Source organism: Photinus pyralis, unplaced genomic scaffold, assembly GCF_008802855.1.
Source record: "Photinus pyralis isolate 1611_PpyrPB1 unplaced genomic scaffold, Ppyr1.3 Ppyr1.4_LG9, whole genome shotgun sequence".
Taxonomy (NCBI): domain Eukaryota; kingdom Metazoa; phylum Arthropoda; class Insecta; order Coleoptera; family Lampyridae; genus Photinus; species Photinus pyralis.
In genome coordinates this window covers 21,878,264-21,904,496 of record NW_022170878.1, presented here as the reverse complement: position 1 = coordinate 21,904,496, position 26,233 = coordinate 21,878,264, and the positions used below count along the sequence as shown (strand labels likewise).

Sequence of the window (26,233 nt, the reverse complement as noted above, 5' to 3'; positions counted from 1 at the left end):
CAAGACCGTAAAAGTCATCTTTTTTTTGCCGAAGGTGCTGTTTTAATTCAGATGAAGCCTAACAAATCACTTTTGGCCAAGGGGCACACAACATTTTTTAGGCGATCATCAAAAAAGAATTCAAAAATTTGCTCATAAACATATTTTTTTTGAAAATCATAGTTATCTAGACTATTAAATCAAAGCATTTCCTGTCGTATGTAATTATAATTAGCATCTTTGCGTGTGTTTTGTGCGTATAAAAATGGGTGATAGCGACAGTTCAGATACCCCAAATGAAATTTTGGAAGCTGTAAGCGTTGCGACCCTAAGTCATATATGATCTAAGAGCAGGCGTTTGAGAGTAAAAGTACAATCGCAACTTCCTCCGTTGCACAAGATTTTAATAATGTCAAATGCAATAGGTCCATCGTTACTGTGGCTTCCAAGACCTTATAGTTCACATGCTGTACAATTATTAGAAACCTGATTACCTACTTTGATGGAGTGTATACCTAGGTAGCTACTTGTATTCTCGGTTAATTGCTGGTGATTCTTCGTATAATAATGTAAGCAATAACATCTTCCTCTTGTTTTGGTTCTACACTTCAAAAAGGTCTGCAAGCAGCAAAGATTGAAACGTCAAACTATAATTTTAAATGTGAACATTGTGATTATGCAAAATAGTGTGAAACATTTCTACAAGTCCGAAAATGAAAAAGTTAAAGAGTAATCGTAAACGATTTACATAAAGCGCATTTCCACTTGCATTCATTTCCCATTTGTAAGATGCAACTTCTGTTAAAATCGTAAAAATCCGGCCACAAATATGAAAGATAACGTTGCACATGGGCAATCCATTTTTGACGTGCTACTTCAAGTTCAGTTTATGAGAAGAATTTCATTTCAATGCTTTTCTAAATAAGAAAGTTGGAACTGCGCATGCGCAAATCTAAATTTTGAAACTAATGTTTGATTTTCCTTTGTTCCAAGCGCCTAAATATCAAATTTCACTTAAATGATTCCATAGATAAAAAAGTTGGCACTGCGCATGCGCAAAATAAAATTTTGAAACTGGCGCTAGATTTTCCTTTATTCCAAGCACCTATGTATCAAATTTCATTTAAATGCTTTCATAAATAAAAAAATTGACACTGCGCATGCGCGAAACCAAATTTTGAAACTGGCGTTAGATTTTCCTTTATTCCAAGTGCCTATATATCACATTTCATTTAAATTCTTCCATAAATAAAAAAGTTGGCACTGCGCATGCGTAAAACCAAATTTTGAAATTGGCGTTTGATTTTCCTTTATTCCATGTGCCTATGCATCAAATGTCGCTTAAATTCTTCCATAAATAAAAAAGTTGGCACTGCGCATGCGCAAAACCAAATTTTGAAACTGGCGTTTGATTTTCCTTTATTCCAAGTGGCTATGTATCAAATTTAATTTAAATACTTTTATAATTAAAAAAGTTTGCAATTCGGTTTATAAATGGTCGAGATGCGAAAAGGGCACTGTGAATTTTGAATCGATTCGACTCAACTTTTGGCATTGCATATTATATGGCTAAAGCTATATGCCCACTTTGAATTTCATGCAATTCAGTTAATAACTAACGGAGATGTAAAAGCGATCGGACATTTCTAAACAAAGTTATCGTTCACACGGACAGATACAGGGCCAGACAGAAAAAGGAACAGACAAACAGACCAACAGACAGACGACAGACAGCAATACAAAATTATAAACGATCTCTAGGATCGTTAATAAACGGCAAAAGTGTAAAATTATGGAACATGTAAAAAATGGTTTTTTGTTTTTTTTACAATAACTTTTTTTGTAAGCGGTGCAGAAAAAATTCCTTCCTTGGTGCAAGACTCGACACCATAACGAACCAAATAGCAAAAAAAGTAGAACAATAGCTCTTAAGATAAAGAACTAGTAGCGTCGCAAAACGAGAGGACGGACGGACGGACAAAGCGGCCACAATAGCGCATTTTTTTTTTGGAAATGCGCTAAAAACGAACGTGGATGGTCCAATCCTTGATGGGGCTACACCAGATAGACGCTTTGTATCAAACAGATTACTGTTTCTTGCACATCAGTTTCAAATAAGTACAGTTTGACAGATGTGTACAATAAAGTAAAGTTTGACAAAAGCGTACAATAAAGTGAAACTTTATGGCCGCAAAAGCGACCACAAAATCAACGTTTTTGTGATGATAACCTAAAATAGTTATTTGTGTACCAAGGCCGTAAAAGTGATCTTTTTTGGCCGAAGCTGCTGTTTGTGGCCGAGGCGGTAGCCGAGGCCGCAATTCAGATGAGGCCTAACAAATCACTTTTGGCCAAGGTGCACACAACATTTTTTAGGCAATCATCAAAAAAGAATTCAAAAATTTGCTCATAATAGTTATTTGTTTCATTAGTACAAAAAATGTCAGTTTTCGGGACGAGGAAGATAGTTGCTGGACGACGCGTTAGCGGAGTCCAGCAACCTTCCGAGTCCCGAAAACGCATTTTTTGTACGAATAAAACATAAAATTTTTTCTCCAACCCCCTTTACTTCAAATTATATTCGAATTTAGATTCAGTCACAGTTTCACTACTATAGTATAAGAACTTCTGCTTTCTTGTCCTCACGTGTCATGCCACTCTAGTTTTTAGGTTAACTTATGACCTATTCGTTCTTACTTCTTACTTCTCACCTCTCGCGACTTTGTAGGGAGTAAATCTTGAGGTAGCATGTTCTGCCGTTTCTATAATCTCTGGCGGAGTGCAATCCATGTCGCTATCAGTTTCAGTCATTTTATTGTATACACAATTAATATTGTTATATTTTGTATTGATATTGAAATAAAAAACTTACCACACAGTTTTTTAATTAAAATTAATTGCAATTAACTTTTTCAAATTTTGAATTCAAAATGACAGATAATAGTGCAATGGGTCTGAAGTAGATGGCGTTACGCGCGACGGCGGGTTGTATACGTATTAAAATTACGTTCACGGAATATGTAAATTACGTTACACATGGTTTAAATAAAAATAGCGAGCGTAAATCATTTTCAATACATGTACATACGTATAGGTAACATCATTATTTGCATTGAATATGCAAAAATATTTGATTTGTATGTATAGAAATATCCTCGGAAATATCTTACAACCTGCAATGTAAAACGATGTCAATGTGACATATCTCCGTGATTGTAATTTTTTAATTGGCCAACTTTCAAGGTCAATTTCTTTTTGGTACTAGGACAAAAGTATCCACTTTTTGTACAGTTGCCATGGTGAAAGCGATTAATCCGCAAAACGTCAATTTTAGGTACCGAACACTGTCACAAAATAGCGTCTTATTCAGGTGGTTGGAGAAAAACATATTTTTTCTGAAAATCATAGTTATCTTAGACAATTAAAAACAAAGCATTTCCTGTCGTATGTAATTAAAATTAGCATCTTTACGTGTGTTTTGTGCGTATGGGTGATAGCGACAGTTCAGATACCCCAAATGAAATTTTGGAAGCTGCAAGCGTTGCGGCCCTAAGTCATATATGATATAAGAGCAGGCGTTTGAGAGTAAAAGTACAATCGCAACTTCCTCCGTTGCACAAGAAGGCGCCCGAAATAATGTCAAATGCAATACGTCCTTCGTAACTGTGGCTTCCAAGACCTTATAGTTAACATGCTGTACAATTATTAGAAATCAGATTACCTACTTTGATGGTAGGTATAGGTAGCTACTTGTGTTCTCAGTTAATTGCTGGTGATTCTTCGTATAATAATGTAAGCAATAACATCTCCCTCATGTTTTGGTTCTACACTTCAAAAAGGTCTGCAAGCAGCAAAGATTGAAACGTCAAACTATAATTTTAAATGTGAACATTGTGATTATGCAAAATAGTGTGAAACATTCCTACAAGTTCGAAAATGAAAAAAACGCACGTCGATGGCCCAATCCTTGATGGGGCTAGACCAGATAGACACTTTGTATCAAACAGATTACTGTTTCTCACACATCAGTTTCAAATAAGTAGGTACAGTTTGACAGATGTGTACAATAAAGTAAAGTTTGACAGAAGCGTACAATAAAGTGAAACTTTATGGCCGCAAAAGCGACCACAAAATCAACGTTTTTGTGATGATAGCTTAAAAAAACATGTTTAATGCCGTTATTCTCGCAAAAGGTTTTCATCTCAGATGATGTGAATTGCATGTCTTCCATTGTCTGATACGATTGTATTAGGAATTCCATAACGAGCGAATGTTTCCCTTAATTTTTCAATTGTAGTTTTTGTATTAATTGTATTTAACTGAAATATTTCAGGCCATTTACTGAAAGAATCAATTATGATTAATAAATATTTATCCTTATATGGTCCTACAAAGTCTAAATGTATTCGCTCAAAAACTTCATTTTTTGTTGGCCATGGTCTTACTAATTTCGGTGGTTCTGGTCTATACACCAAACAAGCATCACATGATAATATCAAATTTTCAATGTCCTTATTCATTGTGCTCCACCAAAAATATGATCTAGCTATATACTCTTGGTTTTATTAATTCCTAAATGAGTGGAATGTAATTCCTCAAGTAGGTATACTTTTTCGTAATATTTCAGGAATCACTATATATCCTAACATGATAATGTTCTCTTCTACAGTCAATTCATTCCTTTTGTCAAAATACGGTTTTAATATCGTTTTTATTTAAATATTTAGGCCACCCCCTCATTATGAAGTTATATACTTGCTTTAGTACTGTATCATTTTGAGTTTCTTTTTGACTTTGACTTAAGTTTGCTAATTTTTCAGTTTCAACAAAATTGAACTGAGGGTGTACATTTAGATTTTCTACAAAATTTACTACTAATGGCATTCTAAATAATGCATCAGCGCTAGAATTTTGTGTTCCCTTTATGTACTTAATTTTATAATTGTAATAACTAAATATATACACCCCACCTCTGTAATCGACTTGCTGCTAATGCAGGTATATCTTTATTTTCCCCAAATAATGATACAAGCGGCTTATGATCTGTAAGCAACGTAAATGAATGTCCTAGCAAACATTGAGAGAATTTTTTAATTCTATAATAAATAGCTAAAGCTTCCTTATCTAACATTGAATATCCTTGTTCATCAGCTTTCGATAAAATTCTTCAAGCGAATGCTATTGACCTTTCCATTCCCTGTTTGTCAATATGTGGACAAAACCGCACCAATGCGCCATACATAGACGCATCGCAACCTAACTGAAGTGGTAACTTTGGATTGAAATGTAGGTATCAGTACATTACCTGAACTAATAGCATCCTTTGCTTTCTCCATTGCCTCCTCGCAACTTTTGTTCCAAAGAAACTTTTCATCTTTACGCAATAGTTCATACAACGGTTTTAGAATGTTTGCCAAATTTTTTACGAATCGCCCATGACCATGCCTATAATAGCTATTTATATATCAAGTACATAAACTGGGTCTTTACGGACGAGCCGGTTATTTGGCCGAGCGAGCTTGCGAGCGAAGCGCAAATAAACACGGCGAGTCTACATAAAGCCTATTTATGGACGTGATATATACAAAGCTTTATGTACGATTGCAACAACCCTTTAAGAAGAAAATTTCATGGAATTCAATAAATGATAAAATCTATTGTATCGTTGACAACAGATGTCAAGCATTTGTCAAGTATTTCTAAAATACTTATTGCAAATTATGGCCGCTATTTGCGACTTTAATCACCGTATTATCAAGCAGTCGTACATAAAAGCTTTTAATGGAGTGACATTTTCAGACCTATTTACATTTTTAATTGCTTTAATTTTCTCATTATCTTTGTGTACCCCCCCTCGACCAATAACGTAACCTAGATAAGTAATTAATTTTGCTTTTAAAAAATTCACATTTATCTAGCTTTACTTTGCTACCAGAAGCGGCTAAATTAATTACAACTGCCTCTAAATTTTGCAAATGTTCTTGGCGAGTAGGTACTACCTGTTATAATAATATCATCAATAAAACAACACACTCCTTTTAACTCTTTTAAGATGGTATCAATTTCCTATTGAAAAATTGCACATGCCGTTTTCACCCCAAATCGCAATCGTTCAACTAAATAAACTCCCTTGTGAGTAGGTACTCCACGCTAATAGTGATTTTGTCGCTGATCATCCACTATGAGCTGATTATATGCTTGGTTTAAATCTAATTTGGTAAACTCTATGTGGTAAATGGATGTATATGGATAGATACCAAGAGCAATGATAAATGCTATTCAGGACGATTTTGTATATTACAAACATTAACAAATAAAACGTAGGTACATACAATTCTGTCAATTACAATTGTCACAAGTTTCTCTTATCCCAAACTTGCTTATTGCCAACCTAACACAGGAGACCCATGGAAATTCTTTGTGGGTTTCGAAAGACCTGTTTTTGAGGTTCTTAATTTTCCTGATCTAACGCAGCGGTTTGCTCAAGAGAGTGTTTGTATATTTAAGTCAATGTTGAGCGAAAAAGGCGTAGGTGCGCGACGGCCTTAAGGACGGAATACTATTCATGAGAACCGATAGAGGTCGCCACTGACAAATTGCATTGTAAAATTATATCAAACTTTGAGAATGACTCCTGGGCTTATACAATCATTTTTTAGCTTGGATTTTGAAAATATAAATTCTACATACATTACTCTAGAGCGACTGTATAAAGGTTTTACTAGAAAGACAGTAATTACTACAATATTGCTAAAATAAGACGACGCATTTTATTTTTTATTTTAAGCAATTGTTGAATTTTAAAGTACAGTCCCTGTAAAACTGCTCCTCCTCTTTCAATATTGAAAGTTTTGTCATTTAAAACCCAATATTGCGGCCAGGAGTCATTCTCAAAGATCTCATTTTTAAAAAGTTACATCAATCACAATGGCGGCAAGCAGCAGTAGTGCAGCTATTTATTTCTAGAGGTCGCTAAGGTACAACTTAACTTGGCGCGTCTGTAAAAAATATTATAAAGGAACAGCTGCAGCCGATTATGATGTCATTGAGTACAATGAATGGTTGTTTGTCTAAAGACGAGTCATAAACGCGACCTATGCCAACATTCCTTTCTCATTTACCAAGATAAAATGACATTTGTGATTTGAATGTGTGTGGGCGACCCTCCAGAAAAGAAGACGTAGTTAAAACCGTTTGGAAATTTTACACGTTGTGTAACGCTGCCCTTATCCTGTCTATCCTATGACGTGCATTTCCTTAAAGGGGTGCAAACGAGGGGTAAACCGCAACCCAAATTTTGTACACTGATTTCCTATAAATATTAGATTTCCTCTGAGTTCCTTCGAGTTCTTCAGAGTTCATTTGATTTCTTCGGAGTTTCCCTGATTTCCTCCGAGTTCCTCCAACTTCCACGGAATACCTCTGATTTCCTTGGAGTTCCCTCGATTTTCTTTTGGAGTTCCTGTGAGTTCCTCTGATTTTTTAAAGTTTTTTAATTATTTCATTGTTATTCCGTTGATTTAACAATTTCCTGGTAAGTAAAACCCGAGGTAAAACCATAAAAAAAATATAAAAGTGTCAAGTGTCAGTTAAAAAGTAATCGTAAACGATTTACATAAAGCGCATTTCCACTTGCATTCATTTCCCATTTGTAAGATGCAACTTCTGTTAAAATCGTAAAAATCCGGCCACAAATATGAAAGATAGCGTTGCACATGGGCAATCCATTGTTGACGTGCTACTTCAATTTCAGTTTATGAGAAGAATTTCATATCAATGCTTTTCTAAATAAGAAAGTTGGAACTGCGCATGCGCAAACCTAAATTTTAAAACTAATGTTAGATTTTCCTTTGTTCCAAGCGCCCAAGTATCAAATTTCACTTAAATAGTTCCATAGATAAAAAAGTTGGCACTGCGCATGCGCAAAATAAAATTTTGAAACTGGCGCTAGATTTTCCTTAATTCCAAGTGCCTATGTATCACATTTCATTTAAATTCTTCCATAAATAAAAAAGTTGGCACTGCGCATGCGCAAAACCAAATTTTGAAATTGGCGTTTGATTTTCCTTTATTCCAAGTGCCTATGTATCAAATTTCATTCAAATACTTTTATAAGTAAAAAAGTTTGCAATTCGGTTTATGGTCGAGATGCGAAAAGGGCACTGTGAATTTTGAATCGATTCGATTCAACTTTTGGCATTGCGTATTATATGGCTAAATCTATGCCCATATTGAATTTCATGCAATTCAGTTCATAACTCACGGAGATGTAAAAGCGATCGAACATTTCTAAACAAAGTTATCGTTCACACGGACAGATAGATGGACAGACAGACAAAGGAACAGACGGAGAGACCAACCGGCAGGCGACAGATAGCAATGAAAAATTATAAACGATCTCTAGGATCGTTAATAATCGGCAAAAGGGTAAAATTATGGAACATCTAAAAAACGGTTTTTTGTTTTTTTTACAATAACTTTTTTTGTAAGCGGTACAGAAAAAATTCCTTCCTTGGTACAAGACTCGACACCATAACGAACCAAATAGCGAAAAAAGTAGAACAATAGCTCTTAAGATAAAGAACTAGTAGCGTCGCAAAGTTACGGACGGACGGACGGACGGATAAAGACACGACCTTAGACGAAACACTATTTTATATTTTAATAGACCTATTTGCAATGAGAAAAACTCATTATTAAATGAGAAAAATACCATAAACAAATAAAAAAATTAGTTAAGACCAAATTAAATAATAAAATGCAGCACGAGTTCCTTTGATTTCTTTAGAGTTCCCTTGATTTCCTCGGAGTTCCCATTTCCTTGGAATTCCTCCTGAATACACATGGAATTCCTTGGAATTCTTAGCTTTCCTAGGAGTTCCTCCGGAATTCCTATGATTTCCCATAGATTTCCTCAAACGTGTACACTGATTTCCCATCGCGGTTTACCCCTCGGGTGCAAACATGCATTTATTATCTTCGTTGGCGCAGAGACCAGATCTACTGTCCAAATTCTCCGGGTATGCTCAGGGGTAGAGATCATGGGGGGCGGGGGTGAATTTTCAGTAAAAAAAATATGAATTGCCCCGAGTAACGATTTTTTCACGGTTAATTTTTTACTTCACTGTACCCTCGTAGCGCCGCCCCTGGGCATCCTCTGTCAATTTCGAGGGCAGAGATGGACTCTACGCCTTCGATAACCCCCGGAGTAGGATTTCTCCAGCTTTTCATATAACGAGCTATCAAAAAAGGATTGACAATCGAGTCGCCGATTTTCTGGGTAACCAAAAATTCCAAAAGTTGCTCGACAACAACTCTTTTTTGATCGCATAGTATGAAGTAGGTATTAGCACAGATTTAAATATACTATTTATATTTAAATCTGTGGTATTAGTGAAAATAAATGATTACAAATTGTAGGTATGACAAAATAAAAAAAACAAACAGTTTTTTGTAAATAAAGCAAATTCCCCCATGTATCCTTTAAATTCACCACGTCAAAAAATTATAAGAAGATTAACAAATGAACGTCAAAAATTTTATTTGCGATTTCGACTGCAAAGCGAGAGCAGAAGGGCTAGGTATTTGAATAAAAAAACATGCCTTGAATTTTTTGAATTATAACCTCTGGCACAGATCTACACATACACAGATTGCTAACCTTATGCATTTTTTGGGAAACAAATTTAGGTATACTTAAAAGCGACCTCTATTGCGGAGCAGTATAAACATGTACCGTTTAAAACTGTAATATGACGCTTATGGATTTATGCATTAGATGTCGCTGCAAAAAATTTAAAGCGGTAAAGTATGCATATAATCCAGTTTAATTATATTTTTACCAGAAAAGTTGTGGGGTAGTTTCGATTTCTTTGATGTTATATGTTTTTTGGGGTGCTGAATCCGAATCTGAGGTTTGCTAACAAAATTTCATGACGCAACATTGAAAAAAATACAAAAAAGTTGAAAAAGATATTTTTTTAGCAGTTTTGTGCTTACAACTCGAAAACTATCAACTTTTCGAAAATAACCTCCCTATCTTTTATCGGCGTGGTAAAGAGTGTAACGTTAATGATGGCAGAGATATACATAGTTTTTAAGTATGCCTTTGCGGTTAGCAATCTGTCAAGACCTTTAAAGCCGCAAATAGTTTCCGCCAACTTCAAAAAACCTTCACGATTATTTAAGAACCTGCCCTAGGTTCGTGTGTATCTGTGACCACAGGGACCCGCTTTTAATAACTCCCTTACGACGAATGAGTAGCTCCAGTGTTAAATTAAACAATTATGGCTCAACGTACCTCCTATCATGTCATACCACTGTAATAAAACAAATATTAAGGAATTCGAATTGTGCAAACTTTAGCGCTTTAATTTTGTTTCAGCGACATCTAACGCATAAGTCCATAAGCGTCATATTACAGTTTTAAACGATACATGTTTATACTGCTCCGCAATAGAGGGCGCTTTTAAGTATACCTAAATTTGTTTCCCAAAAAATGCATAAGGTTAGCAATCTGTGTATGTGTAGATCTGTGCCTCTGGTAATAGTGCATAATCGGTTTTTGCGTGTACCTTTAAATGTAATTTAATCTATGTCAACACTCAACCAGCTGTTTTTTATCTCGTTAAAATAAGCAAAGGAATGTACACAAGGTCATGGAAGAACATGTAAAAGTAATTTAATTTAGAGTATAAACAAACCAATTGTGTAAGTAGATAGTACCACCTACTCAACACGATGTGGCAGCACAATTTATTTAGTACAAAGATAATACCATTGAATTTATAACTATATAAATTCAATGATAATACTTCACTATCTTTCGATTTTAAAACATGCCGCGACCTCTGATATTTAATGGCTGAATCATGGTTGCCTCATTTCATAACTGGTTCAATTTTTTAATTCGTATGCCGTCCTTAAGGTACTGAGGGTTCCATAGCCTCTATATAAAACCTTTTTGTATGGTTTTAGAGCGTTCAACATGTATTCGAGGGTTACAGTCACTAAGCGCTTTTTAATAACCCAAAGCCTTCTAAAGGCTTCAGAAACCTCGAAGAACAGTGTTAAAGGAATTCGTTTTGAGGAGCCCTTGCGATTCGGCAAGAGGCGTGAGTTTTCGAGAGCCTATCGAGAGCTTATTTTAGAGTCCCTCAGGCCGTTGCTTCTCTTTGTAAGCCTTGCCTTTAGGCCCAGTTCACACTGAACGGACCTGTAGCGGAGGCGTAGCGGAGACGTGGCACAGACTTATGTCCTCTCCGCGCTGCCCTATGCAAACAAACGATGTATCGCACACTGACGCGACGTGGCACGGTCGGCCGCCTTCCCGCCGCCGCCACGTCTCTTCCAAGTCGCTAGTGGCGTATGTGTAGTGACGATATATTTCATGTCACAATCTCGCCTTCTCAATGTCGTTTGTTTGCGTCACGTCTCCGCCACAGGTCCGTTCAGTTTGAACTGGGCCTTAGGCTTTTAAAGATTTAAAGAGCAGCAGCAGAAAACAAAAACTGTACAAGTCTTTTTAAGAGCGGTTCCTAGTGTAAGAGCTTTTATATGCTATTTATTATGTAACGGCTCTGAATTGTTGCTTAGTCTTAAACGGTTGTCCAGGGTTTCCTTTATAAAAGCTGATAGTTAATATTTTTCCTAAGCTTTCAAGGGAAGTGTCCAGATTGTTTAAGAGCCTTTACAGTCCCTATTAATTGTAATGGTATTATCATTAACAGGTTCTATGCCTGCTAAAGGCTAACCTTCAAGTGAGGAATTATCAGATACCTAATTAAAAACCATTACAAACCCATCAAAAAAGGGCTCATAAGGCCTTAGTGGATAGTGGTCCATAGGAAAAGTTGGGCTGTTCAAATACAGGGCTGTTGTAAACATTTGGAGAACAACTCGGACGCCAAAAAAAAGTTATTTACTTAATTTTTTATTAAACATTTTACATACAAAACCAAAGAAAAGTATAACAAATTTACTGGAAATACAAATAGATATCCTAAAGGACGTCAACTCATTGCTATAGCACAAAAAAACTGGTCCTCATTTTCAAAAATACTTCTCGAGTGTCGCCACCAACTCTTTGGGACTAGTATCTGGACCAAACCTGGCTACCGGTTGTCCATTTTTATCGATCACAAACTTGGTAAAATTCCACTTGATGAAGTCCCCAAACGTGCCTCCTTGGTGGTGCTTCAAATACTTCCAGAGAGGATGGGCGTCGTTTCCATTCACGTTGATCTTTTCGTATATATCGAACTTGACGTTGTGCTTACGCACGAAGCTACAGATCGTCGCCGAATCGCCGGGCTCCTGTCCACCGAACTGGTTGCACGGAAAGCTCAAAATCCTTAGACCCTTACTATCGCCGTACTGCTCGTAGAGCTCGCCGAGCTCTTCGTAGTGATTTTTGGTGTAGCCGCATTGAGAGGCGACGTTGACGATTATGGCGACGTGCCCGCGATACTTATCCAAGCTGACCTCCTCGCCGTCGATCGTCTTCGCCGTAAAGTCGTAAATCGACTTCGCCTCCTTCCAATTCGTCTCCGAGGATGTCATTATGGTTCTGGAATTACAAAAATTGTAAGGGAGAGGTGTTGGTCTAATCGAAGTACCTTAGACCTGCAAACAAGACAGGTGAAAGGCTAATGAAGGCTGGTCTACAAAACATTGTGAAATAAGTATTATAGGTGCATAACGATTTGCACCTGCGATATTTCTACTTACTAAAGATTTTTATTTATAGGTTATGACTTATGAGTAATCAGCTGTTCCTTTGTCACTCCAATTACAAAAATAACAATCAGTGGCGTCTCAACATAAGTACACTTCCCTAGGTTTGGTGATACCAAAGCTTAGAGTGTGCAACCTAGTAAAGCAAGAAGATCTTCTCGCTAATCATTCAATTTAAAACGTAATGAATTTGAACCCCTTATTTTGACAAGTATAAAAATGAGCTTTTTACTCATGTTGCGACGCCACTGATGGTTGTTTTTGAAGAGGAAGGGATGACAATTAAATAAGGTTATGAACAGATGACTTGACTAATAAAAAAAACTAGATAAAAAGTGATTATTTGTAATTTATCTCTACAGTAAGTACAACTATCGATTAATACGTCATGCTCCAGTAGTCCTCATTTCACAATGTTTCGTAAACCGGCCTTAATTAGCCTTACAGCTGTCTTATTTGCAGGCTTAAGGTACTTCTGTTAGCCGGATTCCTCTCTCTTATGATTCATTTAATTGCAGAACAGTAATGGCGTCATCAGAGATCAATTGGAAAGAGGCGAAGTCGATTTACGATTTTACGGCGAAGACAATCGACGGCGAGGAAGTCAGCTTGGATAAGTATCGGGGGCATGTCGCGATAATCGTGAACGTCGCCTCTCAGTGCGGCTACACCAAAAATCACTACGAAGAGCTGGGCGAGCTCTTCGACCAGTACGGCGACAGCAAAGGTTTAAAGATCTTGGGCTTTCCGTGCAACCAGTTTGCCGGGCAGGAGCCGGGCGATTCGGCGACAATTTGCAGTTTCGTACGTACGCACAACGTCAAGTTTGACATGTATGAAAAGGTCAACGTTAACGGCGACGATGCTCATCCGCTGTGGAAGTATTTGAAGCATCAGCAGGGTGGTACGTTTGGGGATTTCATCAAGTGGAATTTTACCAAGTTTGTCATCGATAAAAATGGACAGCCCGTAGCGAGGTTTGGCCCGAATACTAGCCCCAAAGAGTTGGTGTCGACACTAGAGAAGTATTGGTGAAAATTAGGACCGCTTTCAATTATATAAAGTAGGCTTAGTTTTGAATTGGTTTTGTGCTCTTTAGGCCCTTTAGATTGGCTCAAGGAGATGGTGTGTTCTTATATGTTACCACTATTTATTATGTTCCTATAGCTTTTCTAGTTTTGTATCCAAAAGAAGCTGTATTTTGAATAAAATAAGAAAAAAATTTGCTTCCAATGAATTTAATTTTCTATACAGGGTGCACAAAATGAATGTAACAAAGAAATCAAGTTGGCCTTGGAAATTGCATGACGTTTTTCCATTTATAGTGCTGCCACATCTTGTCGAATTGTGGTACTATTTGATTATTCAACTATATAATGTATCTGTTACCTATATATACACCAGCTGAATATGTCAGAACCAAACACTGTCACTGTATATGACATAAGTAAATAATTTTAAAGTTTGCCACAAAATGGCTGCCGCGTACCACATGATGCAGCAACTAATAGAAAATGAGACACCTATTGTCCCACTTCCTTGTACAGGAGTCACTGTAACAATATGATGTATTACAGTTACTATATAGGGTGGCCATATTCTCATATCCGCCATTTTTTCCATATGATGTATGGTTGAACTTATGAGAGAATTGCATATTTTAATTTTTTATAGATTAATGGTGCGATTAACGCTTTTGTACTTAAGCTTTCTTGGGTAGAGAATTTTATTACCTTCAATATGCATGTAACCATTTGATTAAAATATGGAAACTATAAAATCAATCAAACATTATTTTACCTACACAAATCCTGCACAAATCAGGCGTAGGTACGTTTGAAACGTGGCTTACACGAGACAACCTAATTTCAATTATTATTGATTTGCGTACGTATACCAAAGTCATAAAACGCACAAAATGTAATTATACCGATTAAGAATTTGGAATTGTAAGATGCCCATTTCTTTTCAGTTATGAATAGATACATAATAACCTGGGACAAATGAACAAAAAACCTTCACGTCAAGGTGTATACCGAAAATAAAAAACAAATGCCTTATTACCGTTTTTTTTTTATTATTTACATTGTTGAGAACATAATGGATTTACTCACATATAAACAGGCGATTTACTCTCACTTTTCTGACTTGTATTTTCAGCTTTCGTTTTCCACCCACTCTAGTTTTTTCCCACATGTCGATTTCAAAATATGTTTAAAAAGCGACATGGCAAAGATACGAATTTAATTTTACTTACTTCACAAAGAAATGTGCTATTCGTAGGTGTCCAGTTTTCCTGTCTAACTTTAGCAACCCTTTCTTCTTTAGAGGTCCCTAGGAAACACATTTCATAATCCTTGCTTGCTTCTGTTAGAACACCCAATAGCGGAGCATGGAACCATTATAAACACTGGAAACAAGTATCCATATGAACAGTTTTATTACAAAAATCAGTTAATTATACTGTTCAATTTGTAAATTACCTATCCTTTAATCTATACATATATACAGGGTCATTCTTGACGAGCGTCAGTTAGAAAGATATGGAAAACCTTAGAAAATGAAGATAAACTGATAAGTTCTTTAAGGGATTTGGCACATGATGAATTGAACTAAAATATTTTCAAGATGGCGCCACTTCCGGAAATACCGGAAGTAGCCATCAACTTTGTTATTTTAAATAGGAGCCCCCTATTTTTTCTACATTTTCGGATTCTACGTCAAATTTGGAGTACAACGATACCCCATAGTTGACCCTTTGCTCCAAGGGCTTCGCCGATATTTAAGTTTTTATGTCAAAAATTGAATTTGCAGGGGTAATTCGAAAACGGTGAGAGATATTGCAACCATTGAGTTAGAAAATTAATGGAGGGAATCAAATGCTTGGCCAGACGTAGACCACGGGAACCAAAAGTGGCCTCTAGCTGTGATTAAAGTACCACACCACTTCCGTTATCATTAGCGTCTCACTTCAGTGGCGTAGAGATATAATTTTCTTTCCACTAATAGGAATAATAACAAAAAAAACGTATAGAAGGAGTAAAATACATGCTCGTGGTAAAGTAAACAAAATAGACAAGGATGGGAAAGTATGCAGATTTAATATAATCATTGATTACAAATCTAAATATACATCGATGTGTTCCAGTAGTATAATTAAGGCCAGTTTACTATAATAGCCACTACAACTTGACAACTCCCATTAAATTCACTGTGTGGATCAATAGCTACAATTGACTGGTTGGTCTCAGGTTCATTACAACGGCAGAGAGATTCAATAATAATTTATTGTTTATTGGTCTCAAAATGTATCCGCACTCGTAAAAAAACTTACACCTGATATCCATATTATAAACTCANAAAAATCCTAACAGGTGAGACTAATTTACTCAAGGGGTGGCCATCCTCTACAGTTTGAAAATTGCAACAACAGGTAATCGGTTTTTAATCCAGCATGGGCTGGGACTTATTTAAATAAACACAAAAATTTATCCTACTCTTTGGTAATCGTTCATTGGACTTTAATAAACAATCAACTCAAAAATTTTTTTTCTATAGCTTAATTACCAAAAAGTGGAATTTTACAGAACGTTACAAATTTAATTAGACTAACCTTTACAACATTTGTACAGCCGATCTTGTGAACTGCTCTTTCCTCTGGTACAGGGTGGATGGGATGAAACCTGACACTTAGGTCTCTGTGACTTCCTAGGGGGTGGCTTGAATTTAACACACGGAAACAAAAATCCACGGTGCCTATCCTTCCTCGGAACGAAAGCAAAGTTTAGTGTTTGAACGGAAACTTAGTCCAGGAAATCCTTCGCGTGGCGAGTGGGAGACGGCTAGTTGCCAAAGTTTCTACACAGCACGTGTACTTAATTTTATTTTATTAGTTTATTAGCTTTGATCGCCTGCGGGAGACGGATTTTTTGAGTTAGCGGTACGGCAGAACACAAACTTTTATGATCACTATCCGACGGTAAACCGCGATGGGTCAAAGTATTATTTCACCAGCTCTTCTTGGGGCAAATATCTCTCCGAAACGTAGCGCTCCTTCGACAAATGACCTTACGGCACTAGTAGGAAATTCCACCTGGGGCGGATCCCGAAATTCTGCGCCTTGAGGACTAGGGCAGCACTTTGACTTATATATCCTCGAGAAATCACAACGTATCCTAACGCGATTCACTGCATCCAAAGTAAACTGGGATGAAGCTCAAGGGTTCGCCAAAATATCACCTGATTGGAACCTGGTCTTCTTCGCAAAAAAATCAACGCGCAAAGAAAATAACACTTCGGAACGGGTGCAAAAAGCACGCAACTGGGAGCAACCGAAATAAGCCGGTGGCTCAAACCGCCAAGTGTACCAAAACGATCGCTCAAGGTACGTGTTGACCGCTTGACGTACTAACCGCGAGTCTTTCCAAAACGCGATCACTCAAAGTACGTGTTGACCCCTCGACGTACTAACCGAGAGTCTCTTCTAAAACGATCCCCTTCTTCAGAATTGAAATGAAAAAACCACACCCAAATTACCATAAAACAAAAATGGCTCCCGCTAGAAATTCTCCCATTGGTTCAGATAAAGAAGACTTAACCCACTCTAACTTCGTCGTCAACCTCAAGGAACTGCTGACTAAACTGATCTCACGGTTTTCTGCTGATGACGTGAAAACTCCTTATCTCTTGACGGCTCGGTGCTACATCCGCTCCTATTCTCGGTCCAGACGGCGCAAAAGTTGATAAACGAACGACAAAAAACTCGCATTACTCATGATGACGTCAATCAGCTTTGCACTCTTCCCACGACGAAATTAAATCTGAGCGAAATTAAATCTATCGGACCATAGTCTTGAGCGAACCGAAATGCCCAAACACAAAATTTCTAACCGGAACAAATAATGAAATATACAGGGTGACCTTCACTATCATGACAAGAAATTTCGAAAATTTTTAATGAAATTTGGCGCGAAATCAAACCACTCGTTACAAGTGATAAAATTTGGAATTTGACAATGACGTTTTCCTAACATCTTCCTAACAAATTGGATCATTTGTCCTAAGTGGGGTGGGATTCTGCAAAATTGGCGTCATACTGCCAAATGTCCAATTTAAGGCTAGTTGTGAGTAATTATTCTATTCGTATTTTAGCCAATCTTTTACGCAGTTGACTGGAACGATGTTTCATTCGTACCAAAAGTGAACTATTATGAGTCGGAAGATAAGTCCAGAAACAGGCCATTTTATAGCGTACACTGAGTACAAGTAACCATGTGTATCGAGGGTACTGCAGATTATTTCCGAGGGCAACTCCAAAGAATGAGTAAATATTGGAAAACATATTAAACACATTAAAGTATTTTATATCTAATAGATATTATCTATGTTATACAATGTTTACGATAGTAGCATTTCCATGGTAGATAACTTCATTGGTTACAATTCAAACACTGCCCAATTAAGTTTCTTATTTATGTCAATCAACTGAACAGGTACAACTGGCTTATAGTGTTTCATAGATGACTCGATCCATTCTTAAAATACAACAACCCGTCCGACAAATGCCAAGATATATCCTGACGTAATCGCAGCGTAAAATCGCTTAAATACAGCAGACAAATATGCTCAGACAGTTTCTCAACTAATATTAAAACGGTAGGCAGTTCTACGGTAAAGTACCTAGACCTACCATCGAACATTTAATATAAAAATTAGAGAATTGTTTGAAGAGCAGTGACTAATTTATTTTTTTATTATTATTAGAGCCTTTTACGTTTACCTAATCACTGCATGTATGTTTTTCAGAGGAACCAATTCGATGTGATAAAAATTTTATTTCATAGATATTGATCCGTGACAGATTACACCATCCCTTTTTGCAACGATAATTTAAAAAATCAGAATGAACAATTTGACGATGAGAATAATGGTATTTTGATTTCCAATTTTTTAAAATAAAAAAATATACAAAACAGATAATAAGGCTATTTTTTCCACATTTAATAATACTGCTACAATTTTATTGTAGTGGTTCATAAGCGAATATAATGACTATTTTAGCCGCACCACCGTAAAGTTAATTTGTCCATTTAACATTTTTTTAAAAGATGCATATCGCGATGAAAAATAATATGATGACAGTAAAGTTTACGCGCCCACAGACGATAAACAAATGACCTGCAAACTTAGCAGCAGTATGATCTTGGGCCAGCCACCGTGAAGTTAGTTCGCTCATTTGGAATTTTGTTAGTTCGCTCATTTGGAATTTTTAAAAAAGATATTACGGAAATGTAAACAAACGATGAAAATAGTTAAACAAACGTAAACAAACGATAAACAAACGACCTGCATCGATAAACATACAAAATTATGATTTTGGGCGAGCCACCGTGAAATTAGCTCACCCATTTTGAATTTTTAAAAAAGACATACGGAAATGTAAACAAACGATGAAAATAGTTAAACAAACGTAAACAAACGATAAACAAAGATGTGCATACAAATAATTTGTGACGTTATTTTCTTTACCGTGTAATCTTTGCTTTGGCTTATATTTGAATTACTATATGGAATCCCTCTCGAATAACATTATGCGAACTCTTACCTTTATATAGCAATCCTTACGCCATCTAGGTGTTCACATTATAACCCGATCCTTTATTTGCGATATAGTTTTCTTTTAAAAAAACCTTTTGTCTAGTGTTCTGTTGATTGGCGCGGTTATTCTTCTCCCACTCCCGCGCAGTCCTTGTTGAAGAACTCGATTCGATCTTGACTTGTATTTGAGCTACACGCCATTACACTTACTTGACATATTCGACTACCTTTTTTTGGGATTAATTAGTGGTGTTGTACTAAGATTAGTGAAGTTTTCTCTTATCATCTTACTTCCAATTTCGCTGATGACGCATTGCTGCGGATTTATCGTACAAGTTTAAGGCCGTTTTGCGGTATGTTAGCTATGACGCATTATCTTTTTATTTTAATTAATCTATTTTAGGCTACTTTCGTACTCCCTAAGTTTTCTTACTTATTATTTTGGTTTTACCAATTGCTTTCTGACTGTACATTGATATTTTGACGTGGAAACGCGAATACCCGATTTTCCATATGGTGCAATAGAATTCCATTGAAGTTTCGACGCCATTAAAATTCAAAAACGCTCTACATATTTCTACCTTACCGACTGAAGAATTACCGCCATTTCATGTGAAACCGATATTTGAACTGATGACCCAATTTTACGAAGTTCGTTGACCTACGATTCATTCTTCCGAAACGCAAGTACTTAATTAACGAGACGTGTGGAGTTAGTACTGTGTAAATTTTTAATTAACGTTATGTATTTTACTTTGAAGAACTTGCTCGTGTGATTTCTTTTGAATTGATAAGATTGCTTTGTCATTGAAGATAGATTCAGTTATTTTATTTGTACATTTTATAGTATTTTTCTCTTAAAACTTTATGTCACTTTTTGATATCTCACACCGATTGTGAAAACCAACCCTTAGTCGAACCAAATTTTGTTTTGTTGTAAAGTCATTTGAATTTTTTTGATTCTTTTTAGTATTGATTGCAATTCTACGTACAAGAATAACCATTCGTGTCTTACGTTAACCATTGCTTATGCGATATATTGTGCAACGCAAATCATTACCCTTCTTATATTTTTTTTGTTTTTGTGTCTGACTGTTTCAGATTTGCAGTTTCGCGTCCTCTGAGCTCGGAAGGTTGCGACCGGAGTTCAAGATAAATTTAGTTATTTTCGTCGTTTTTCCCTTTTAACGTTTGATTACATTTTGGTTGTTGATACTAACGAGTTGTGATTATTACTTTGTTTGAAAGTCACTTAATGATTATAGCTCCGTTGTTGCTGCGGAAGCCCTTTTGGATAAATATTTTCCCAGGCTACGTGTTGGCTTCTCATTTGTTTTATTAGAGATTATGTTAAATTCCCAGTTTGATATACTAGATCGATATATTACAGTGTCAGATTTGTGATATTTTGAGATCTTTGTTATTAAACTACCCGCATTTATACATCAACTACTGTTTGTTTTCCCCATAATTGTGTATTCCTTTGAGTTTAGTAAGACGAGAATAAGGATCTCTTGGTCTGCCTTGTTCATCCCTTTAGTATTCCTCTCTCTCTAGATTTATCAAAGACTAAGTGGCGCCTATCCGGATTACTTTTACTGTTTCCTTCCCTTTTTGCCTTATTTGTGTGTGTATAGAAGAACCCCAGTTTCACCCCGATCCACCTCTACTTTGCCTGAGCTTACCGTGTGCTTATCTAAGGTAATTTTGTCACGTTGGCCCAAAGTGAACGTAACAAATATTAATATGAACAATGGGCGGTGCCAACTTCACGGACGTAAAATATTAAATCAAGGAATGGGGAGGGGGGAGGGGGGAGGCAAAACAAAATTCGTAAAATAGTATATCTACCGAATGGCTTCCTAACGTCACAAACATTACTGAACTATGAAACGGTTTGACAGGCATAATTAAATTTATAATATTGTCAAGGGGTTAGCAAGGTCGACCTAATTTATGAGCCTCTGATAAGATAATAAATTGTAGACTGTAAACTGCAACTAATTTATGTCGATCTAGATGAAATATAATAACATTTCAAAAATGGTAGACTTGCAACCATGTTTTTGAAAACTTACTTCTTTAAAACTTAACCCCCACCCCCTCCCACATTAGCCAGTTTTATACTTGTATTCCTTCAGTTGTGTGATGGACTGGAAGTCGAAAAGCACCAGACCAACGAATCCGAGGAAGAACGCGAACGTCTTTTGCGTTCCAACATTTCTGTAGGTGTCACACGACTGCAGTACTTCCGATAATAGTGTCTTATGTAGCTTTACACTACCGATCTTCTTCAAAGGATGGCGACAGGAGTTGACAGAGGCCGACGTTTACGAGCCACTTTCCGGTTACCGTGCGCGCTTGCTTGGTGAAAAATTGGAGCAGCTATGGAGAGAAGAGGTTCAGAAATGTAAAAAATCGAATGCGACGCCGACGCTTCGAAATCCGCTAATACGGGCCTTTTGGTTTGAGGGCACCGTGAATGGATTGATTTTGATGGTGAATGAAGTGATTGTCAAGTGAGTGACTTGAAAAGTTGTATGTAAAAAAAGATTTTTTTAGGCCTCTACAATGCGTTCTGATCGGTCGACTTATTACCGTCGTCTCTTCCGTCGACAACGTGGGGAAGCATGAATTGTATATGTATGGTGCAGGGGTGGCTTGTTGCTCGCTGATAGCTTCCTCCTTAATGCACCCGTACATGCTGGCAGCTCATAATCTAGGTTTGAAGCTAAGGATCGCGTGCATTTCTTTAGTTTATCGGAAGATCCTGAGACTAAAACTTAGTGAAATCGAAGGGATAAGTTCTGGAAAAATTCTCACGCTAGTTACAAACGATTCGAATCGCTTCTATGAGATTCCTATAATGATGCACTACCCTTGGGTAGTGGTGCTTCAAATTGTCGTAGCAGGATGGTTCCTATATGAAGAGTTTGAGATTTCGTCGCTATGTGGTGTTGGCTTTATAATTTCATTCGTGGGGCTTTATTGTGAGTACCCGTGATTTTTATTTTTGAAAACTTGCTGTTACAGTACTTCTGGGAATGATTTTGAAACGCTTACGTTCGAAAACACTCACAAAAACGGACGAAAGGGTGCGTGTGACCAAGGAGATCATCTACGGCATACAAATGCTCAAAATGTACAAGTGGGAAGGCTATTTTTCGAATTTGGTGTCTGCATGTCGCAGGTAAAGCATCTACTATATAGGTTTGCATGTAACATCTTCAATTTTTAAGATTGGAAATCAGATCTACGCGCCTTTCTTCGTACGTAAAAGGGATGTGTACGAGTTTCCATCTTTTTGTACAACGCACGTCGGTTTTTGTCACGATTTTGGTTTTTGTGCTTTTAGGCAACGATATAACAGCTGCAAAAGCGTTTCAATTGGTATCTTTTTACACTATCCTGCGAAATACTGTCGTATACTTCCTGCCAAAGGCCATTCATGTAATAATGGAGTCCGTAATTCCACTGGGAAGATTAAGCGAGTTTCTTCGCTGCGATGAAATCCAGAACGATTCACCCGCTCCCTCAGACGGAAGTGGAGACGCAATCATACTCCGCAACGTTTTTGTGCAGAAAGCTTCCGCCAACCTTCTTTCTGACATGAGTGCCACTATAGGACGAAACCGCTTGGTTGTGATTGTCGGGCCAGTCGGTTGCGGTAAAACAAACTTGGCACACGCTATCCTAAACGAGATGTCTTTGAGCTCAGGTTCACTAACAGTGTCAGGAAGTGTCAGTTACGCATCTCAAGAACCTTGGATCTTCACCAGCAGTGTACGACAGAATATCATTTTCGACAATACAATGGACAAAGAACGCTATGACAACGTAGTGAAAGCTTGTGCTTTAAGCCGTGACCTGAAACTGTTCCCTCACCACGATCAGACAATCGTGGGCGAGCACGGTGCGTCACTAAGTGGTGGACAAAAAGCGAGAATCGGCCTGGCTAGGGCCGTTTACAGAAACGCTGACATTTACATTTTGGACGACCCTCTATCGGCTGTAGACTCCCGCGTTGGAAAGTCAATCTTCGACAACTGCTTCAAGTCACTACTGAAGGATAAGACTGTTCTCCTAATTACTCACCAGGTGCAATACTTGAAGGCCGCCGGTCATATTATTGTACTTAACAATGGTACGGTGACAGCCCAAGGTAGATTTTCAGACTTGGTTTCCCAAAACGTCGACTTTGACAAGATACTTTGCAACGGGGAAGGTGAAATGCTCGCAGAATGCGAAATAAATCCTCTGAAAACACGAACCGCGCGCACCGAGTCATTAGTGTCCAAGCCAGTAGATGTTTCAAACACAACGAACGAGCAAGCAACTACAGGTGTCATTACAAGCTCTGTCTACAAAACCTACTTCTCAGCGGGAAGCCATTGGAGCACCTTGTGCTTTATGATTGCTCTATTTGTGATAGCCCAAGTACTTGCAAGTGGATCTGATTACTTCATCGCCTATTGGTACGTGTTAATTCTGGTAGAACTGACCTGAAATGTTGCGATTTCAGGGTTAATTTGAAGCAAGTCCAAACTTCGTCGATCAGCATGCCAATTGACATATTCATTTACATTTACACGACCTTAATCCTGGGGGTAATAGTTTTTGGTGTTGCTGCAATGGTCACCTTACATAATCTGTGCATGCAATCTTCGACCAGCTTGCACAACGCCATGTTTACAAGTGTTCTCGGATCGCCATTAAAATTCTTCCATCTAAACCACTCTGGAAGAATCTTGAACCGATTCTCCAAAGATCTACAAACAGTCGATGAAGAGCTACCACTTATGATGCACGAAACTGCTCTGTTGGGTCTTGTGACCAGTGGAGCGTTAGTTCTTATGGCCACTGTCAACTACCTTTCATTAATTCCAGCTTCAATCGCTATTGTAATGTTGTACTATCTGCGCAAGTTCTATCTCGCAACAAGTAGAAACCTTAAACGCTTGGAGGCGACAAGTACGTATTAATATAGATTAAGTATATGACGAGAGTGAACAAAATTTTAAGCTAGGAGTCCGGTTTTGGGCTATGTAAACGCCACGATCCAGGGATTATCAACGATACGCGCCTTTAACGCCCAGCAGGTTGTGCTAAATGAGTTTAACTACCACCAAGATCTGAACTCTTCCGCCTCTTACATGTTCATCTCAACATCCAGAGCCTTTGGTTATTGGACTGATCTATCCTGCAACATGTATGGGATCTCTGCCATATTTCTTATCCTCATCATTGGCGGTGAGTGTTTGAGATGCATCTGAAGCCTTCTTTTAAGTTTGTAGATAACTTGGGCGGGAATCTTGGAATAATCCTAACCCAAAGCTTAGGACTAACGGGAATTCTTCAGTTCGTGGTGCGGCAATACGCTGAAATGGAGAACGCCATGACATCGGTTGAACGCGTTCTAGAATATGGCGCACTTGAGCAAGAAAAAGAAGACGAATCCATTACACCTCCTCCAAATTGGCCGGAACACGGCGAAATCGTTTTCGACAGCATTTCACTCCGATACTCACGTGAGGTTCTGATCTTAAACAACATCAACCTTCTAATTAAACCAAGAGAAAAAATCGGCATCGTTGGGCGAACGGGGGCTGGAAAATCGTCAATTATCAACGCCCTGTTTAGATTAAGCGAGTTTTCAGGCTCGATTGCAATCGACGGAATCGATACCAAGACTGTCCCACTGAGTGAATTGCGTTCCAAAATTTCGATTATTCCCCAACAGCCGACCATCTTCTCGGGATCGGTGAGAAACAACCTGGACCCGTTTCGCGAATATTCCGACGACATTCTATGGAAAACACTGGAGAACGTCGAATTGAAAGATCCCGTCAATGACCTGCCCTCCGGTTTAAATTCGATTGTTACTGAAGGTGGTGCCAATTTTAGTATTGGTCAACGTCAACTCGTATGTTTAGCGCGTGCGATGCTGAGGAAAAATAAGATTCTTGTTCTCGACGAAGCCACAGCGAACGTGGATCCAAAGACTGATCTTTTAATACAAAGAAATGTTAGGGAGAACTTTTCGGATTGCACGGTTCTGACGATCGCCCACAAGTTGGACACTGTCATGGACTCTGATAAAATTTTAGTTATAGACGACGGAAAGGTGGTGGAATTTGACCACCCTCACGTATTGCTACAAAATTCCGACGGTGCCTTCTGTGGTATGGTTGACCAAATGGATAAGTTATCGGCGGAATATTTGCGGAATGTTGCCCAGATGGTAAACCATTATTTCTGGATTTGAGAAGTACTAATTTGATACCTACTTTCTAGAATTACGCAAACAATATGACAGAGAGCTCTAGGTTGTGATGCTTCCAGTTTTGCCCACGTTTGATAGTAGTTAAAATAAAACCGGTAGTCAATATTACAGTGCCTTGCCGCACAATAGTATTACTTGCTTGTCAGTTAATGGTAGTTGTGGGACCGATAGCAGCGTACAGTTTTCGGAGTTTGAACAGTAAGGAACGGAGGATAGTGGCCAAATACAAAAACCTTTTATATCAGTTGCGTATGTGCATGCCCCTCCTCAAATTCAAAGATTGTGAGAAATTTTAGGGTACGGTTCATTGTTTTCTTAGCACTATTTTATTTCTCTATTCGATAGGGTTTTGTGTGCTATTCAATTTTTATAAGTGGTGTCCTGTGCCTAAACCCCTAGTTTTTAGATTATTGAATATTTTTCACAAAACAATAATGAATTACATGTTTATATACAGGATCGAGTAAATAGTGATAATAGAAACCAAAAGAATTCCAGTAAGCAAGTGTCACAAGTAAATTATTTGCTGCAATTAATGTGCTCCCTATTTCGTAGTAAAATAAGATTAAGTAAAAAGGCGAATTTCGAACTAGTCTTTTTAAAAAATCGTATTTTACTAGGAAATAACGAGTACACTTG

General features: G+C 37.5%; 3 protein-coding genes across 11 annotated transcripts; 2 read left to right on the top strand and 1 right to left on the bottom strand.

Moving 5' to 3' along the window:
• Positions 1-11,895: 11,895 nt before the first annotated feature.
• On the bottom strand, positions 11,896-12,847 carry LOC116180502 (phospholipid hydroperoxide glutathione peroxidase-like). Of its 3 annotated transcripts, none has more exons than XM_031500514.1 (2): positions 12,709-12,847; positions 11,896-12,547 (listed from the first exon to the last, which is right to left on the bottom strand). In XM_031500514.1, exon 2 carries the CDS (start codon positions 12,538-12,540, stop codon positions 12,031-12,033), a length of 510 nt encoding a protein of 169 aa, XP_031356374.1. In that variant the 5' UTR covers positions 12,541-12,547; positions 12,709-12,847; the 3' UTR covers positions 11,896-12,030. The 3 variants fall into 3 exon arrangements, with proteins under 3 accessions (XP_031356374.1, XP_031356372.1, XP_031356373.1); XM_031500512.1 differs by having other exon boundaries at positions 12,597-12,756; XM_031500513.1 differs by having other exon boundaries at positions 12,604-12,727.
• Positions 12,848-12,938: 91 nt separating this feature from the next.
• On the top strand, positions 12,939-13,951 carry LOC116180501 (phospholipid hydroperoxide glutathione peroxidase-like). 3 transcript variants are annotated; one of them, XM_031500511.1, is made up of 3 exons: positions 13,061-13,075; positions 13,177-13,183; positions 13,233-13,951. In XM_031500511.1, the coding sequence occupies exon 3, from the start codon at positions 13,240-13,242 to the stop codon at positions 13,747-13,749; it is 510 nt and encodes a 169-aa protein (XP_031356371.1). In that variant the 5' UTR covers positions 13,061-13,075; positions 13,177-13,183; positions 13,233-13,239; the 3' UTR covers positions 13,750-13,951. The 3 variants fall into 3 exon arrangements, with proteins under 3 accessions (XP_031356370.1, XP_031356369.1, XP_031356371.1); XM_031500510.1 differs by lacking the exon at positions 13,177-13,183 and having other exon boundaries at positions 12,939-13,075; XM_031500509.1 differs by having other exon boundaries at positions 12,990-13,183.
• Positions 13,952-19,962: 6,011 nt separating this feature from the next.
• Positions 19,963-25,948, top strand: LOC116180428 (multidrug resistance-associated protein 4-like). Of its 5 annotated transcripts, none has more exons than XM_031500399.1 (10): positions 19,963-19,994; positions 21,453-21,536; positions 21,585-21,830; positions 21,874-22,301; positions 22,345-22,501; positions 22,551-23,786; positions 23,834-24,282; positions 24,334-24,561; positions 24,606-25,552; positions 25,606-25,948. In XM_031500399.1, exons 2-10 carry the CDS (start codon positions 21,460-21,462, stop codon positions 25,642-25,644), a joined length of 3,807 nt encoding a protein of 1,268 aa, XP_031356259.1. In that variant the 5' UTR covers positions 19,963-19,994; positions 21,453-21,459; the 3' UTR covers positions 25,645-25,948. The 5 variants fall into 5 exon arrangements, with proteins under 5 accessions (XP_031356259.1, XP_031356260.1, XP_031356258.1 ...); XM_031500400.1 differs by having other exon boundaries at positions 19,977-19,998; XM_031500398.1 differs by lacking the exon at positions 19,963-19,994 and adding an exon at positions 20,421-20,463.
• The last annotated feature ends 285 nt before the right edge of the window (positions 25,949-26,233 follow it).